The 17524-nt window shown below is 42.9% G+C and overlaps 1 protein-coding gene across 7 annotated transcripts in view; it reads left to right on the top strand.

The window, feature by feature from the left end:
• Positions 1-17524, top strand: part of MYRF (myelin regulatory factor) — a 93077-nt gene that overhangs the window by 40178 nt on the left and 35375 nt on the right. For 4 of the 7 annotated variants that reach the window (XM_083485047.1, XM_083485045.1, XM_083485046.1 and 1 more), the window contains exons 2-4: positions 6311-6398; positions 7310-7690; positions 14958-15019. In XM_083485047.1, coding sequence (XP_083341173.1) covers positions 6311-6398; positions 7310-7690; positions 14958-15019 — 531 coding nt within the window. Of the gene's footprint in view, positions 1-6310; positions 6399-7309; positions 7691-14957; positions 15020-15068; positions 15459-17524 lie in introns of those variants that run through there. The other 3 variants (XM_083485048.1, XM_083485049.1, XM_083485050.1) reach the window with 3 other exon arrangements.

Here is a 17524-nt window from a genome sequence, read left to right as displayed (position 1 = left end):
TGGATACAAGTTGGAGGAGAAATCTGTTTTAAGGAAACAAACGGGTATCAGAAACCACAGTTTGAAAGTGGCTTGTTTTCTAGGGGCCTAAACTTTGTAGTATAACTAATCACAGTTTGTCCAGGTTGGACATATTGAGTAACATCATCTAGCTGAAAGTGAAGCAATAGTTTCTTCCTTGTAACCAAAATGGAGGATGAAGGGGAAGGCAGGCTTGGCCCTGAAGATTGTGTACATAATACCAAATCATTATATTATGTGCAAAGCAAGGCCTAAGGTACACTCTACCAAAATTGTTTCGTTTTGCCTGTTAAGTGCTGAAGATTGACAACAAAGGAAAGTTATTAAGTTCTATAAATAACAATATATTCAAGCTGCATTTCTGAAGGTTGTTTATTGTTTCTGCTAATAACTATGTTATATTTGAAAGGCACATTGCAGCATTGCAGTAGAAGGTATAATATTGTTGGAACTGTCACTGAGGAACAGCACTGAAATTGTGAAAAGAAATAAAATTATAGGTTTTTGTGGCACACTGGGGGAAAAGCAGCTTAAAATAATATGTTAAGAAATGTAACTTTTGAAGTGAAGGTTTACAGCATTTCCTAGGAGAGCTTTTCATTTGCCAGGCCACAAGGAAGCTTGTTGTTCTTCCCGTTTGCTGCCTAAGTCTGCTTCTTCCTCATAAAGTGACTCCTGTTTTCACCCGGCACCAAAGTTCAAATGCCAGGCTTGTGGGCCTTTGGACTGGAGCTTAGGAAGAGACTAGTAAAGAGCAGGTTGAACCACGCACCATAGAGAACAAAGGGCTCTGACAGGGTTAGCACTTGGAAGTTTTTGCTTGGGGAAGATGAGCGCTGACTGAGTGCATTTTCTATTCCATGTCTGTCTTATTGGAACTGGGAAGAAAGAATCTCTCCCATTTGGGGAGTTTCGAGTGCGTTTGTGTTCCTCTGAAGCTTTCTGCTCCCTTCTAATCTCTCGTTAGAAAGGGAAGGGGGCAAAGGGGCATTGTTTAATGTTGTTAGGAGCTCGTGACTCCAAAGAGCAGCATTAGCTTATAATTAATCACCTAAGCTGGCTTTTGGTAACAAGTCTTTACTGAATAGAAGGTTCGAGCAACAAGATGCTCTTAAGAGCTCGCACTCGGCTGCAGACATTCCAGAGATACTTTTTGCTCCCAGAGAGATGGATGAACAGACATACGAAGGAGCTTGCGAAAAGGCAAACCACGAACAGGTTTGGGGAAGCGATTCCCATTGTTTGAGGTGGTTCAGGGGGAAGAACACAAGATGGGAGCCCGTTGTCTTGTGTTGCATTAAGTTTGTAAGAGATGAGTATTTTTTAAAATTACCCTGGGATGGATACAGAGCATGCTGCTCCAAGAGAACTGGCATGTCACCAGAGCTGGGTAGCTGGCTCAAGTGCCTCTAGCCTAAAGCTGAGAAAAGTCCTGCGAGGATTTGCTTATTTTTAGCAAGAAAAGAACAACAGTCTCCTCATCAACTCATTCGCAACCACTTAACAGGAGTCGGCACTCTTTTTCAGGGTTGCTTATCAGTTCTGTTGTAACTCCCCTAAGCTATCCAGTTGACACACCTTCCCAGTCTGGTTGCTTATCTCACCTTTGCTTGCATCTCCATTAAGTGTTCATGAAAGTGACCTTCAAGGCAAGGTGGCCAGAAGGTAGGAGTTGACCTGCCACCAAAGCCAGAAAGGTAACACTGTGGAACAGTCATGCCTGACACAAACGGCTTGAGGGAGCAGCAGCCAACATCAGGATCTCTCCCGATGCACACAGAACTCTTTGGAGGCAGCATGCAAAGCACCAGTGTCTTTCTTCTAAGAATATGCATTGTAATCATATCATTCCCCCTGCCCCTACAAATGATTTTTCTCACTGAGCCTTTCATAAGCTTTCTGTTCATATCAACACATTTTTTTAAAATGCGTGTGTGCTGAATTTAGTCAGTCATTTTTGTTTCCAACTGTAGCATCACAAAGCAAGGCTCCATTATTGCTGTATAAATTTATTTATTTGTTACATTTATAGCCCACCTTCCCTCCTCCCCCAAGGAGCTCAAGGTAAGGTGTGCCTGGTTCTCTCCTTCCCCATTTTATCCTTGCAACAACCTTGTGAGGCAGGTTAGGCTGAGAGACTTGCTACTGGCCCCAAGTCACCCAGCGAGTTTCATGGCTGAGCAGGGATTTCATGGCCAAGCATTCCAACACTCTAAATACTGCACTACATGGATGTAACAGTTGCATAATTAGGGAATATTATGTCCCTTTGGGCAGGATTCACATAACAAACCCCTTCAGTGGAAGCCCTGCACAAGGGCTTCTTCTTGCACTATGGGGCTTTCCCTTTTCCTCCCCTCACGACTCCCCAAATTGGCCTAAGGGGTTCAGAGGAGCTCCTAGAAGGGGTGAGGGGAGGGTGGAAATTGTTCCATCTGTCAAGCTGATATGCTTTTTCAGACGAGACGTCATAATAACGTGATGTTGAATTCCACCCATTAAGTTTAGTTCTGCTCGCATTTTTCTACAGCTTTTCCTCCATTGAGGTTAATGTACAAACATCTTTATTAAACACCGAATTGACCCCTGGGTCAGATGTAACTGCTCGGCTAAAAAAAAGTTTCCTGGAAGAACACTGTTGATGACTGGCAGATAAGGGCTTTCACTTTACCTCCCCAAATTACAACATTTCAGACTCTTTCTGATTTTTTAATGGTTTACTTAAAAAGACTTATTTTGTCCTTTTAGGTCCAACTCATTTTGGGACGGGGACTTGTCTATTTGCCCTATTTGCCACAGCATCATAGACACTGAAGACATGCATAAATAACAACAGTATGCTGTATGTTATGATACTTCAGATTTGGATGATTTGGTGCCTACTATAATATTTATGCACTTTATAAACATGTAACTAAGAATATAAATAAAGGAAAGTTTATTATTTAAAATATCCCAGTCCATAGAGCTGTTACTTGCTACTGTTTTTTTTCATACGTAATGAAAACTTTTAAGAAGCAAATACAATGCCATATTATTCTAGTCCCCTAATCAAATGATTTCATCATTTATTTCCCCCAGACTTAAGCATGGGTGTCTTTGGTGAATATTATACCAACAAATACATAATCTCACAATCATCTTGTGAGTTGGCAGTTTCTTTAGTTCATTACAAGCTGGATTTTAGTCATCTTTGGGGGTCCAACAGTTTCGCTGGTACAGTGGTACCGCAGTTTAAGAACAGCCCTGTTTACGAACTATTCGGTTTACAAACGCCACAAGACCGGAAGTAGTGTCCCGGTTTGCAAACTTTACCTCAGTCTAAGAATGGAAACTGAGCGGTGGAAGGGCACCAGCGGCGGGAGTCCTCATTAGGGAAAGCATGCCTCGGTTTAAGAACGGTTTCGGTTTAACAACGGACTTCCGAAACGGATTAAGTTCATAAACCAAGGTACTACTGTATTTCATCAAAGGCTTAAAGTTCCCAATTTTGCATTTGTGTAGTAAGTTTCTGTTTGCTATTAGTTGAGCATTTATGGCCTTCTCTCTAGAAGGGCTGGAAACTTGCTCCTTTTTCTAAATGAAAGCTCTGAGTCTGGGGACCCTGATAGGCTTGCGCTGTAACTCTTAAGGACCAGGTGGTCTTCACCCAAGAATCCCAACTGTATTGAATGGGATAAGTAGAAGGGGAGAGATATACTGTATTTTTCCATGTATAAGGTGTTTCCCCTAAAAAATAAATTCAAAAATTAGGGGGTGTCTCCCCCCATTTTCTTAAACCTGAGTCCCCCAAAATAGGAGGCGTCTTATACATGGGGGCATCTTATAGACAGAAAAATACAGCACTTATAGACAGTGATGAACTGTTGCTGATACAATAGGCATTGATAAGAGAGCTGTACAGCAGTAGACTATCCCATGTGATTTCTCCCTGGTGTGGCAAATCAAAGGTTGTATGCTTTATTATGAAATTGTGTCTCTGGCATACCTTTTCTCAGTATGTATGACCAAGGGAAAAAGTGCCTCTAATTTTTCTCCCCACTTCAACCCACCCACCCACCCACCCACCCTTTTGGCAAAATTCCTCACTGGATTTATTTCTGCTGATTTGCTTGTCTTGGTATGAAAGGGATTTTCGCAGGGTAAAATTCTGATAGGTTGAAGCCCCCTGTTTTCCTCCCCTCCTTTCCCCCTTTTTCTTTTTGGTTGGTTGGTTGACTAACCTTTACCCAGAATGCTGTTAAGGGGTGGAGAGTGAGAGACGCCTTTGACTGTGTGTGTGCGCTTGTCTGGTGAGCGAGGGTCTTCTCATTCTAATCTAATGTGATTGAGCCATTCAGGAAAAGGTTGTCTCGTCATTATCTGAGCTGTGGGCGAAGGACTCCCTCCCTTTTTCTTGATAATGCCTTTGGCACTTAGGAATTGTGCACAAAGCTTCAGACTCCTGGAGAAACAGATAAAGCGGGAGGTTTATTTTTATCAACAAACCCAATCCATTTTTCAGTGCAAGAGAAGAGAAAGAGGGAACTTCCTGGAAGAAAGGAAAAGAAAGTCCAGTCATTCTCTAAACAAGACAGGATACACCATACATTTAAAGCTTATATCACCCCACTCAAAAGAATCCTGGAAGCTGTAAGGGGGCTGGGAATTGTAGCTCTATGAGGGTAAACTACAGTTCCCAGAATTCTTGTGGTGGGGTATGATGGGTATGCAGCTGAAAAGGGATATGGTAGTGGAGTAATGGGGAAGAGCTGATAGTCTGTTCTAAAGAGGCACAGCAAGAAAAATGGTGCTGATGGGAAATACTGTGTTCTGTAGATGAAAAACTGGTAGGACCAAGGCTTTTGTAATAGCATTTGAACCCAGCTGTGGCATGGGAATGGTGTAGTGAGCTGCCCGAGTGCTGCCTCCCACAGGCAAACCAGACACAGGTAACTGCACAGCAGGCATGCAAACATTTCCCCTCATAAAGCAAATAGCAGCTTGGGAGGAGGGCAAATTTTCATTAGGAAGATTGAGGGGACAGTTAACCCTCCTTTCCCAACACCATAGGCCCAATCTATTGACCCCTTGCTATTTTCAAAATTGCAAAAGAGATGGGAGATTTGATCAAGGATATCCATAGTCTCGTCTAGTTTGGTCTTCAGGGTCACAGGCAATAAGTGCAACTGGATTTTTTTTCTCTCCCCTCAGTAAATGCAATGGTTCTTATTAAGACTATTAATCTCTAGGAAGAAACATTTTTTTACCAGGACTAAATGACAACTAAGTAATCCTAACAGTTTGAGACTCTTTCTAGGGACAAGCCTGTTGTTATGGTCTATGCCTATTCATTCATTTACTGCTCCCCCTCCTCTTACTGGGGTTGTTCTTTTGGTTATGTATGTTTACCCAAGTTGTTTATTGTATGTATTAGACACTTTTATTTTAAATTGCTCCTCATTGTTCTGTGCATGAGTTTTTGACTTGGGCTCCTTTCCTCTGCACAAACACAAGGACAAATTCAAAAACTTTTGCTTCCATTCATTTCTAGATATCCATGGTTTAACAGAATATCTGAGCCCTAAATTGTGATTACTCTTAATTATGTTTCACAGAAACAGGACAGCTTCATAAACCAAGGTTTGAAGTTGCCTTGCTTCAGTAAACTATAGTTAAGACTAACCATAGTTTGTCCACTATATTTAAGACTAAACTGAGGCTACAGCCACATTGGAGGTAGAAAGGGGAGGGAGAGAGACAGTAGATTGAGTCTCAGCCAGGTCTTTCGTAAAGTGTTACACCCAGAAAAGGTCACTCTGTCTAAATTATCATTACAGTACTGCTGTTTGTTCATTAAAGTAACTTTGACTAAAATGTCTTCTATGATATGGGTGATTCTGAAATACTATAAAAGTTCAAAAATAATACTTTTTTTGATTATCCCCTTCCTAAACAATTGTTCCTCTAATTTGACTCAAATCCCTTAGCCATTTCTGAGCCCTACTGAATAAAATGGTTCCTCCATCCATCTTTTGTGCCCTCTACTTCTGGTGTCCATTCTTCCGTTGTCCATCTCTTGGCCTCCAGCTGATGTTTCTAGAACAATACCCCATTCTTCAGATCTGAATCTGATGCCACTTCCTCCTTCAAATATCCATTTTAAAGCCAATTCAGTTCCTTGACTTAAGCCAGCGTTTTTGTTCTGGGGAATTTCCATCATCAGAGCTCTGTCTGGCCCTGAGGGAACAGTGGCACTTTGTCTGAATTTTGCTAATAGCTTTCCCTGTGCAACCTGTTTTTGTTTCAGGTCATGATATTAATGGAGCACTGGAACCATCAAACATTGACACCAGCATCCTGGAAGAATATATTGGCAAGGAAGACTCTCCAGATATGTAAGTGCGTTCTTTTGCACCTATGTTCCTAATAAACAGTGATGGTTGCACAATGCCGTGAGGGTGACCATGGTGGCTGCATGGTGTGATCATATTTCCTTTGCTATCTGTCTTCCACACAACTGTGCTCAGCTGTCTATCCCTACCACGTCCACAGTTCTTCCTAAGTCTTTCTTTTGATTCTTCTTTTCTTGAGAGCCATTGGTTAAGTTTTTGATTCCAGTCACCTGAGCTCTGTTGTGTGTTATCCAAAGGAATATCTTTGGGGGTGCTATTACCAGACTTTGCTATATAGGAAACAGTCAAAAGGAAAAGGAAATAGATAACTTTAGTGTAAGTAGAAGGTTGTGGGGGATTTAAGTCTGACTGTCACGCAAGAGAGAACCCGACAGGAGCTTACATTTTGGGCTAATAGGTGCTGCATTGGTTATATGTCTTCTGTGTGCTGCATTGGATGGCACTTAGTGGCAAAGGGCCAGCAGCCAGAAGATCACATCTTGTTGACCAAGTATAAGCTTGGTGAGTATTTGAAAGGAGATTTTCTGAAGAATATCCAAAGCGTGTGCATGATTCTTTCTTGATCTCATTGTGGAACAAATGCCAGAGAACAGTGCTGATGCCTGTTGCCACACACACATGCACCAACAGGATGTCATAAATGTGGTTGTAATCTCCACTTTCAAGTTAGCCATCGCATTTCTATTTCTATTTCTATTCCATATCATGGATCAAATGACATTATATGTTTTCAGACATTCTGTGGTGGGGTTTTTTGTTCTTTCAGTGGAGAATTAATGATGTGATGAGCCAACATCATTCAGTGTATAGCTATTGAGTCATCCTGTATGGCTGCAGATTGAAAAGTGCAATATGCACATGTTACTCAGGTTATTTTAACTTCTCTCCTACAGTTCCGATTTGGACTCCATCTCTGAAATCCCAGCCTCTGCTGGCTACCCTCATGCCCAACCTTCCAGCTCTGCCAGTGTCGGTGTATCTGTCTCCAGTGCTGGCCATGCTTCTAATGCTGCGTCTAGTGGTCCCCTCCATCATGGCCTTCCAAGCACCCAAGTACCTATCCGGCACAGTCTCCACCATGGCCCCCCTGGCAGCCAAGTTCCAATCCGGCATGGCCCCCCATTGCCCAGTCCATGTGGACCCAGCTACAGTACTCACCTCAACTGCAATAACAACAATGGCATGGTGATGCCCAAGGGGTACCTCAGCAGCCACTGCCTGACCAACATTGCCCCTCCAATCAAATCAGAGCTGAAGGCCTCCTACGCACCTGGGTAAATGATGCTGAGTAAAGGAGGAGGAGGTGGAGGTGGTGATGGGGTGGTGGGAAGGTGCAGTTCTAGGGCCTGAGAGTGGTAAGTTGTATCTGAACGATTCTGCTACTTCTCTTATGACACTATGTCCACGGCAGTCTAAATCGAAAAACAATGGTGTGTTGTAAGAAGGAAACCTTCGTCCATAGGAACTGGGTTTCTGGAGGAGAGCTGGCAAAACCTCCTAGGCTCATGGAATGATCTACTAAAAGAGCCAGGACTTGAGTGACTTTGGGAGGAGGGGAATGAGCTGAAATGTTGGCACATGAATGGTAAAAATTAGAAAGCTAAAACCACATTTTAGATTTTGAAACACCAACAGATAATTTATATGGAGTTAAGTACAGTAGTATTCAGATTATTGTTGGTTATGGTTTTCACTGATGGAACTTAACTGGACACTTCATGGATATTTACAATGGTTACAAAGAAGGCCAGTTGTCTGTGCAGCCTGCAGGTGAAAATAGGAAGGCTTAGAAGTTGCAGGACGTGGATTTTAGGCATTTTTAGGGGAAATGAACAGGCTGCAGTATTGAATGTACCCTTGCTATCTTTCCAGGGGAAAAGTATGTGCCTGTCAGGAAACTATTCCAAAGGGATGTCTGACCAAAACTCTATTTTATGGCACCAAAACAAGTGGCCCCAGGGAGTGCCCTAGATATCGTTTTTATTAGGCTTGAAGAGCATGGAATCTAAACCAAATTTCTACTTCCTTACAATTGACACTGGGTATAGCCTTTCAGAGGAAAATGATAAATATCAGTTAGGTGAATTTAGGGAGATGATGTGTTTCCCCTGTTCTGCCAAGGTGAATCATGACTGAATGGGAGAAGGACATTCATTGGATCAAGAAGAATGGAATGGTGGCAGGAGCTCGTTGCTATGGGAGTTTGTGAAAGTGATGCTTTTGTGGAAGGGACTTACTGAGGCAAACAGGAAATAGATAATGGAGGAGGAGGAACTGAGCTTTGCTTGACAGAAATCTGGATTTCTTGCTAAAGCTGTCTTACATGTGCATACCCAGCTGTCTTACATGTGCATAGCCAGTTAAGTCCTGGCTCACTGTGGCCTGTGAGCTGCTCAGACGTTCCGTTAGTAACACCGTGCTCATGAACCTTTTGACTCGCTGAGGAGGAAGGGCCAGTTACAGACTATTGACAGCCACTGCAGTTGTTGTGAGGGAAGCAGAAGATCAGTTTGGCTGGTGGGGGTGGGAACTTTGCATGATTATTAAGGACTAGATGGACTGTAAATGGAAAGCAGGGGGCTAGGGGAAGGTAAGTCAGCCTGAACTTCACAGGCAGATTTAAAGTACATGTCCAATTTTGGGGTGTATGTCCTATAGGTATGAATGTCAATCCTAGAGTTGGGAGAGAGGGTTTTATGGATTTGATATTTATGTACTTGTACAGCACTTTGGGGATGAATGAAAAATCGATTTAGAGGTCCTCATTTCACAAGCAGGTCTTGTTTTCTCACCAGTTGGAGTTACTCTTGCTGCTGTATTTGGGACCAAAGAATGTGCTGAGTGCATCAAATATCTAATGTTAAGATATGTCTGAATAACTAGCACTCTGTGCCTTCAGCCCAGAGGCTGGTTCTTCATAAGCTAGCAGAATGTGGAGGATCACAGAGGATGATCTGATGCTGTGATGCCATCAACGAAGCAAATTATTGGTCTCCATGCAGCCTTCCACTTCTGAATGGTTCTAATACACTTGCAAACACCGTCATTCTAATAAGGGTGTGGGGGTTTTTTGTTTTTGTTTTTTGTTTTTTGCTGTATACTACCTGTGGGGCGATGCAGGAATAGAAGCAGAGATGTTGTTATCCACTTGAGGCACAGGTTAATGTAGAATTAAATCTTTACTCTGGAATCCCAGTTAAGATCCCTAAAGCTTGTCTGAACATTAGCTAAAGGTATTACATGCTGAGAACCTTGGGGAAGCATCTAGTTTGTTTGTTCATTTGTTTCAAAGCCTTAGACCAACAGGATCAAATAATAATGTGCTGCTTTGTTTTTCAGCCTAGCAATTGAAAATGTATTTTCACAGTCTGCTACGAATGGCACCTCTGATGTTCCCTTTCTTGAATTCTTTGTGCACACTTCTGCAGAAATGCTTTCCTTACTGGTCTCAGAGGAAGAATTCATGAACATTGTACCGTAACACTTTTTCAATAGAAATAGAAATTGGGGGGAAATGAAGGATTAACATATAAAACAAGTAAATATAAATAAGCACATTTTCCATGTAATATTTACATTTATATGTTTTTATATCTATCCTTTACCCTTTTTTTTAAAAAAAGATAAAAATAAAAGCTACCCTGTCCTTATAATACTATCCAGCACTGCCAGCCTACAATAGAATCCCATCCAGAAGTTAATACAGTGGTACCTCGGGTTACATACGCTTCAGGTTACAGACTCCGCTAACCCAGAAATAGTGCTTCAGGTTAAGAACTTTGCTTCAGGATGAGAACAGAAATTGTGCTCTGGTGGCGCGGCGGCAGCGGGAGGCCCCATTAGCTAAAGTGGTGCTTCAGGTTAAGAACAGTTTCAGGTTAAGAACGGACCTCCGGAACGAATTAACTATTTAACCCGAGGTACCACTGTACTCCTTGATTCATCTCCCTCCTTTTACCACAGCAATTGGGGTCCCTTTGTTCTGAATGTTACTTGGAAAAAGTTTCCTTTTTTCCTTCCCATGCAAGATCCTTTTTCTTCTGCCAAGCTTTCTGATCAGTTCTCTGGATCAAAGATTGCAAAACAAGCAGTGCTCCTCTGTGGGATGCACCCTGCCAGGTGGGCTCACTCCGTGGATTGGCTCGGCCTGGCTGTGCTGTGAAGGATATATGCAAACACTTCTGTAAATATTTGGCTAGGAAACTGAAAAGGTACATGGCAGGAGAATCTAATGGACAGACAAGAAGAGAAAGTTATTCAAAGGAAGTCTACTGGGGCCTTGAAAAGAGCAAATAAATTTGTCAAGTTTGCCCCCCAGAAGCTGCACATCTCACTTACAGCTGGATTACAACAAGAAGAATTTCAAATGAGGCTGTGCCATAGATAATCCACTGATCTAAAATTAAGGTCAAGGCTAGCTAACTGGCCAGAACACAAGTGTGAGGGTCAGGAGAAAGAGGTGAGAGTCACAGAAGATGTTGCTGTTGTTGTTTAGTCGTTTAGTCGTGTCCTACTCTTCGTGACCCCATGGACCAGAGCACGCCAGGCACTTCTGTCTTGCACTGCCTCCTGCAGTTTGGTCAAACGTCACAGAAGATACCTGTGTCTTAATGCAGAGGTGGGGAACCCGAGGGCCACATTCCCCTGTGGACAGCATTCCTGGGGCCTCATACCAGTGGTGAGCAGGGCCAGGTGCAAAAGCTGTCACAGCAACGGATGTGAATCTTACCCTTGTATAGTAAGTTACATTCCAACCATGCAAAGGCAGAGGTTTACACATCATCCTTCATCCTCTTTCCAGGTAAACAAGAGACACTGTCACAGTTCAAGGGCACATTCCAGCCCAGCAAAGCAACCGAGGAGCACCTGGCCTGTGAAGGGTGTGTTGTGTGACCTGGGAAGACTCCTGAGGGCTCAGTTCAGAAGCCTGGACATTTAGCCCCCTGAGCCTGAGGTTCCATAGCTTTGCTGTAAGGAACAGAGGCATGAGGAGCTTCGTGACATAACGTGCTATTTTGAGAACCAAAGAAGGGGTTTGCTGTATGCTTCCTCTGACTTCCATAGCCCTGCTAGCCATGGCTACTAATTATTGAGGAGAGGCAACCATCCTGCTCATTGTGTGCAGTTGGTGCTTGGAGGAAGATAGGCAGGACCTTGGGAAAGTTACCAGCGTGTTCGTTGCCATATTTTTTTGCTGAGAAGATCCTCTTCATCTCCAGTTTGTTGTTGGGGTTCTCATCAGAAATAGCACAGGCTGGTGTCATGGGGGATGGCTGCCTTTGCTAGGTGTGCTGGCGATGGAGCACAGAGCCATCTCTCTCCTCTTTGTTTCTAAACCCCTTGTGGAATACATGTGTGCCTAAGCCCACCTCTCATTTGGATACACAGCAGTTTGCCTGTGAAGTGTTCCACTTTCTGAACTATTTCTTTTTGCCAGGTTTTCCAATTATTTTTCTTTCCTTGATCATTCAATCCTGTACGCTCTCTTCTCATTTTTAATCCAACAGCACGGCCATCTAAGTCTCCCCATTTCTTCAGCAACCCTTGTCTCTCTTTGCTGGTGCATCTCCTTCCTACTCCTTTCCTGGACTTCAACTCCTGCTATCCCTGGCCATTGGTCATGCTGCCTGGGGTTGATGGAATTCCAACAACATCTGGCAAGCACCACGTTCTTCTCTCAGTCCACAGTCTGTAAAAAATGTGTAACTATAATTTTCCTAGCTCAAATGTTGAGGCTTGACCTCTCAGAATATTACACATATCCATACTCACCCACTTATTTTAACAGCCTTGTTGAAAGTCTGATATTTTTTACTTCTATTCCCCTTTCCTAGGTGTGTACACTTGGAGCCATAGTACTCCTCCATTTCTTTTCCATCTTCATCCAGCCTGTTGCTAATTCTTTTTTCTGAAACTGCCAAGAACAGTTCTTCTGTTTCTAGTGCTTTAAAAAAAATGCTTATCCATGCCCTGGTTCTCTCTTCTCTTGACAATCAGAAGTTTCTCTTTGTTAAGATTTTGTTCCTCTCTAGTCAACCTCTCTTGTTTCCTGCTTGGCAGGGGGTTGGACTCGATGGCCCTTGTGGTCTCTTCCAACTCTATGATTCTATGATTCTAACTCAGAATAGCTTTTTAAAAGAATGATATACTTCTTTCCAGATAGATAGATAGATAGATAGATAGATAGATAGATAGATAGATATCTGTCATCACTTCACCTTCATTTTTTAAAGCCGACCACTATGTATCTAGCAGTATAGGGCTTGGAACTAGATTTCCTGTCTCATCCTCTTCTGTTATTTTTTGACACTCTTGCTGCATCACGCCAGCAGCAATAGGCCATCTGAGGTCTCCATACATTTCCTGGCTGCTTTCTTTCACTTTTTCAAAAAGCAAGCAGGGAAATGTATAACTGAAAGCAACTCTTGGCTAACAGGGTAATGCATTCTCCATTTATCCCTTGCCCTCTTTACTCATGTTGCCAACAAAGCATGCGCTTTATGTGGACTGCAGTGATACTAACACTTCTTTAAGAGAAACAAACCAGCTTAATAGCTGAGGCTACCAACTGGCAATTTAGACGTTGCTACTTGTGCGAGTTTAATAATCTGAGTAGTATTGGAAAGGTCTGCCATGAGCTAGTCTTCACAGAAGTAGTCCGATTAATAGCACAGGGGAGAATGTCAGTGTTGTCCTGAAGTGACTTTCCATTAACTCACTTGGTTTCATTAGACTTCAACATCCATTCCCTCCCTTCCCCATTTCAGTCTCATCTTGCTGGCTTTTGTGTTTACTTGACCTTGTCAGTCAGCACAATTGCAGTCTCCATCAGCTACTGGTAGGTGTGTTTGGAGACTGAATCCCAGTTTATGAACCAGTAGGGAAGTTTTCAAGGCTCTCTTCTTGTAGTTGCAGGTGCTTGGGATGAAATTTATTTGAAAGGGAAAGAAGTGTACTGTAGCTCTTAATTTTGAAGGGCATGGAGTTGGGGGATGAAGAGTGGACGTTAGTTGCTGTTGACTCACTCTCATTTTGAATCCTCTGTTGGAAACATACCAAAGAAAAACCCAGTTTGAGCTAAGTACCTAAAGACCCCTGAGATTTGTTACTTGTTTGTTATTCAGCAAAGCACTGTGCATATTAATGGCACTCTGTAAGTCTTCTTCTTCTTCTTTGGTGATCAGTCGTAGCCAAGTAAGATTGTCTTCCATAAACATGGTTTTAACAATGTGTCTGTAAGTGACTGTGGAGGCCAGTTCTGGATCCACACGTCCTTCCACAGTGGGGACATTGGTTTCCGGGTGGAAATTGATCACGGTGTGGATTTGCCAAGGGTGCCTTCCTCTTAGCATGTTTCTCCCTTGCGTCCTGAGTTTGAGTGTCTTCAAAGCCCATGACACCTTTGGTAAAGGCTGTTCTCCAATTGGAGCGCTCGTAGGCAAGTGTTTCTCAATTGTTGGTGTTTATACTACATGCTACACAGGAAGTTAACAAAATGGGACTCATCCAGTGTAAAAGACTGAAAAGGAGAACTAATTTCAATATCTTGAGGATTATTGCATTTCTTAATCAATTTCCAATGGATTAAGTATAGTTTATTCATTGTTGTCCCATTTCTTGTAGAAAAGTCCCTGGGGAATGCCTGTTTTTGCTGAAATGTGTCAGACATTAATAAAAAGTGCCTTATTCTCTGACAGAAAGCTAACCAGCAACAAAAACTCTAAACTCAGAATTCTTTCTTGTCGTTAAATAGAATGTTTTGGTTTACTTTGCAGTGGCTGTGGCCAGACCCTTTTCTCTTCCCTGCTACTGGCTAGCTTTGTCAATTTCAGTCCAGGGGCTCCACATGTAGCCTCAGGTATACTTGATGATGGGATAATCTGGCCCTTAGGCTCATGGCTTTTTCTTCGGATGGGTCAGTTTTTGTAACAGAGCCAGATTCCCCAAAAGCCTCCTCTGTATCTGTTAATGATCTTTTTCTGGGGAACAGATAGATTTCTGTTTTGGCTTCTTTTAGCTGAGCAAGAGCTGCTGAGCGAAGAGAGGAGTCTTATTAGGAGATCAACAAAATGGCCATGAAGTTAGATGCCTATGAATAAAATCAAAGGGCTCACTGTGAGAATAGCATAGGCTGGGTGTGAAATAATACTAGTTTAAACAATCCCAAACTCTTTAATAGGGAGGTGCTGTAGTGAGTAGTTAAGGGGGCTAGACATGGTGGGCTTCCTGGCACTTTGGGGAGTGGCCAGTGGTTGGGTCTTTCGCTGGAGGGAGAATTTGTGCAGGAAGACCTGTCTGTAGGAGGTCACACTGACTGACTTCAGTCTCAGGAGGATTTGTATTGGCGAACAATTCCAGAAAAATGCTTGTCAAGTCCATTGTTAATCTCTACCAGCTGAGGGTGCTGCAGGCAGTGGGGTTATCCATGGAATTGTTGCTTCTCCCCAAGGTTTGAAGGATATTTTGCATTCTTTCACCTTATCAATTTCTCAAGACGCTTGTTTGACCTTTCCCTCTATTTTTTCCTCCATTGCTCTTCAGCACTTTACCCGACTCTCCCCCGGACTCTGGATCAGAGGCATACTCCCCCCAGCAGGTGAATGGTAAGTGCTCAGATTCAAGCCCAAACACACCGGCGTCCCCCCCTTCTTTGGTTGGCAAAAGTGGTTGGCTCTGAAATCTTTATCGGACAGGGGAAAAACAGACTGCTGCAATACGTGAAGAGATTATCAGTTAGTAAATATTCCTAGACTTACGCCTATTGTTTTCCTGCTACCCTTTGGAAAGAGTGGGGGAGGAGGGGAGGAGCGGGAGCACAAAGAGGTGTGTGGGGAGAGGAAGATGTAAACCTACCTTTTGAAAGAGGAAAATGGGGAAACTGTTGACTTCTGCCTAGTGAAGAAGGGAAAATGGAGTGTTTGAGCCTTGTTTTGTGGATGGCGGTGCTGTCAGATGTTGACTTCTGGAGAATTATGTAAAAACAAGCCTATTCCAGTAATGAAGACCAAAGCAAGGAAATTGCCATGAGCTTGCTACTAGACGGTAAGTACGCTCTGAGCCTCCTGCCACCTTTTTCCTAGTTCCGATTGGTACAGGGAGACTCTCCTCTGTTTCCTGTGTCAGGCAGAGAAATCTTAGATACACGATGGAGGCTGGGTCTGTGTTGTCGTCGTCCCCCCCCCCCACTTGTTAAGCAAACTCAGTCTTTCTCTGCCCTTCTCCAAGCTTTATAAAAGTTAAGAGAGGGAAGTGGGAGGGTAGAATCTTTCTCCACTACCTACATTAGCCATCCCATAATGAGATTCCTCTCAGGAGATTTGGATTCATACGCCGGAGAATTAGCAGCAGAGGGAGAAGAATTGGGTGGAGTATATGTTGGTGTGTTGACGGGAATTTTCTGATGTTTCCCCACTGGCCCCTTCTTTTAAAACCTCAGCCCTGTTCATAGTGGAAGCAGCTACTTCTCCTTTCTCCATGGAAGAGGTCAAGAGTTCTGTTTATCTCACTACAAAAATCCCTGGAATTCCTCCTGGCCCTTCTTTAAATATAGCGAAGAGGCCAGATTACTTGCCACAGAGTGAACTGCTTTCCCTCACCACCAAGGCAGCAGAAGAGGGAGTCTGAACGGTTTCATCCTGCTCTCATTATTCTGGAGAGGGGAATAGGTAGAACCTCAGGCGTTGTAGGGGGCAGGATCTGACTGAGTCCTGGTGCATATGCAGAGTGCCAGTATATATATATTCTTGCCTCTGTGGTCTCATGGTTTTCAAAAAATCCTCCATTGTTTCAAGGTGTATTTGGAAGCCAAGTCAGCCTTTTACAAGTGGAAGATAAGATATGGCTTTCAAGAACATATTTTTCCACAACTTGCTTGCATATTCACTCTGCCATAACAGTTGCCCCAGCCAGTTTTTAACCTGTGAATGTCAAACATTTGATACTGACTTCTGTAGTGTCACCAAAGCAAAATGCAAAGCCTGACGTTTTTCAAAAATGAAAATTATATTAGTTTGTAGTCTAGTTCATTGACCAATGGTGGCTGTCAACATAACTTGTAGTACTGAGCTCTATGAGATAATTTTGTCTTTGTGTGAAGTTCCATTCCATTTTACTATAACTTTTAGAGGTTCAAGAGCAGTTTTATCCTGCCTTTGGCTGAGATACAAAGGAGAGCTAATTTAAAAAGCTACCCCTATACCCTGACAAACCAGAGCCCTACATTCTTAACTTTAAATCAGGCTTCAAAGTTAAGTAAACTTCTGTTTTGTTGTACTAAGGAGGGATGTGAACTTGAGTCAAGGGCTTTTGTGAATGCCCTACAGCCTGTTCCTAGATATGTAAGATCTTTGCGTGTACTGTAGGCTTCCATGCCACCCTTTCTGCATAAAATCAATAAAAGCCCAGCAAGGAAAGTTTGCCGTGGTCTTGACTTTAAACCCCCACATGTGGTGTGATTTGTATGTATTATTAAAAACATTAATTTCCCCCAAAGTCACTGAAATGTCTTCTGCACAAGAAGGTTTTGAAATGAAACAGGTATTTCATAACTCATTTTGGAAACATGTTTATATTTCAAACATATAAAAGCTGGGAGACAGGCCATAAATAAGCCTCCATTCCATATGAGTCCTGTAATTCTGTCTTTGTTTGGTGGTGTACTTTTCACCAGCATTCTTTGTGTCTTTCCAGTGGTAGTTCACGATGAGGCCTTCACTAGACAAATCTGAATCTTGGGTGCCTACAGAGATACCTACCTACAGGAGGTAGTGGGGTGATTCGATCTCTGCTCTGTAGGCCCCCTTCACTTCTCCAGTGACACATGTAGCTATCTCTGAATCCAGCACCAATCCAGAAAGGGTTTCAGTAGTGGCTTTAAAAAATAATAATTCAGGGGGTGGCTTCTTTTATCCGATGATTTGCTGCCTTTAAAAAAAATTAGCCAGTCAGCACTCTGTGCAGATGGACTCAACTATAAATGGGGAGAACTGGTTGCTCCTGGCCTCAGTTCTCTGAGGAAAGTTGCATTCCTTACCTAAAAGGGGTAGGTGGAGATCCATGGTGGGCTCACCCCTCAAAATAGGTCTATATTTGTACTCAAAGTTGGTGAG

This window comes from Podarcis liolepis, assembly GCF_965112155.1.
Source record: "Podarcis liolepis genome assembly, chromosome: 1".
In the NCBI taxonomy this organism is placed as follows: Eukaryota; Metazoa; Chordata; class Lepidosauria; order Squamata; family Lacertidae; genus Podarcis; species Podarcis liolepis.
This window is presented reverse-complemented; position numbering and strand designations above follow the sequence as displayed.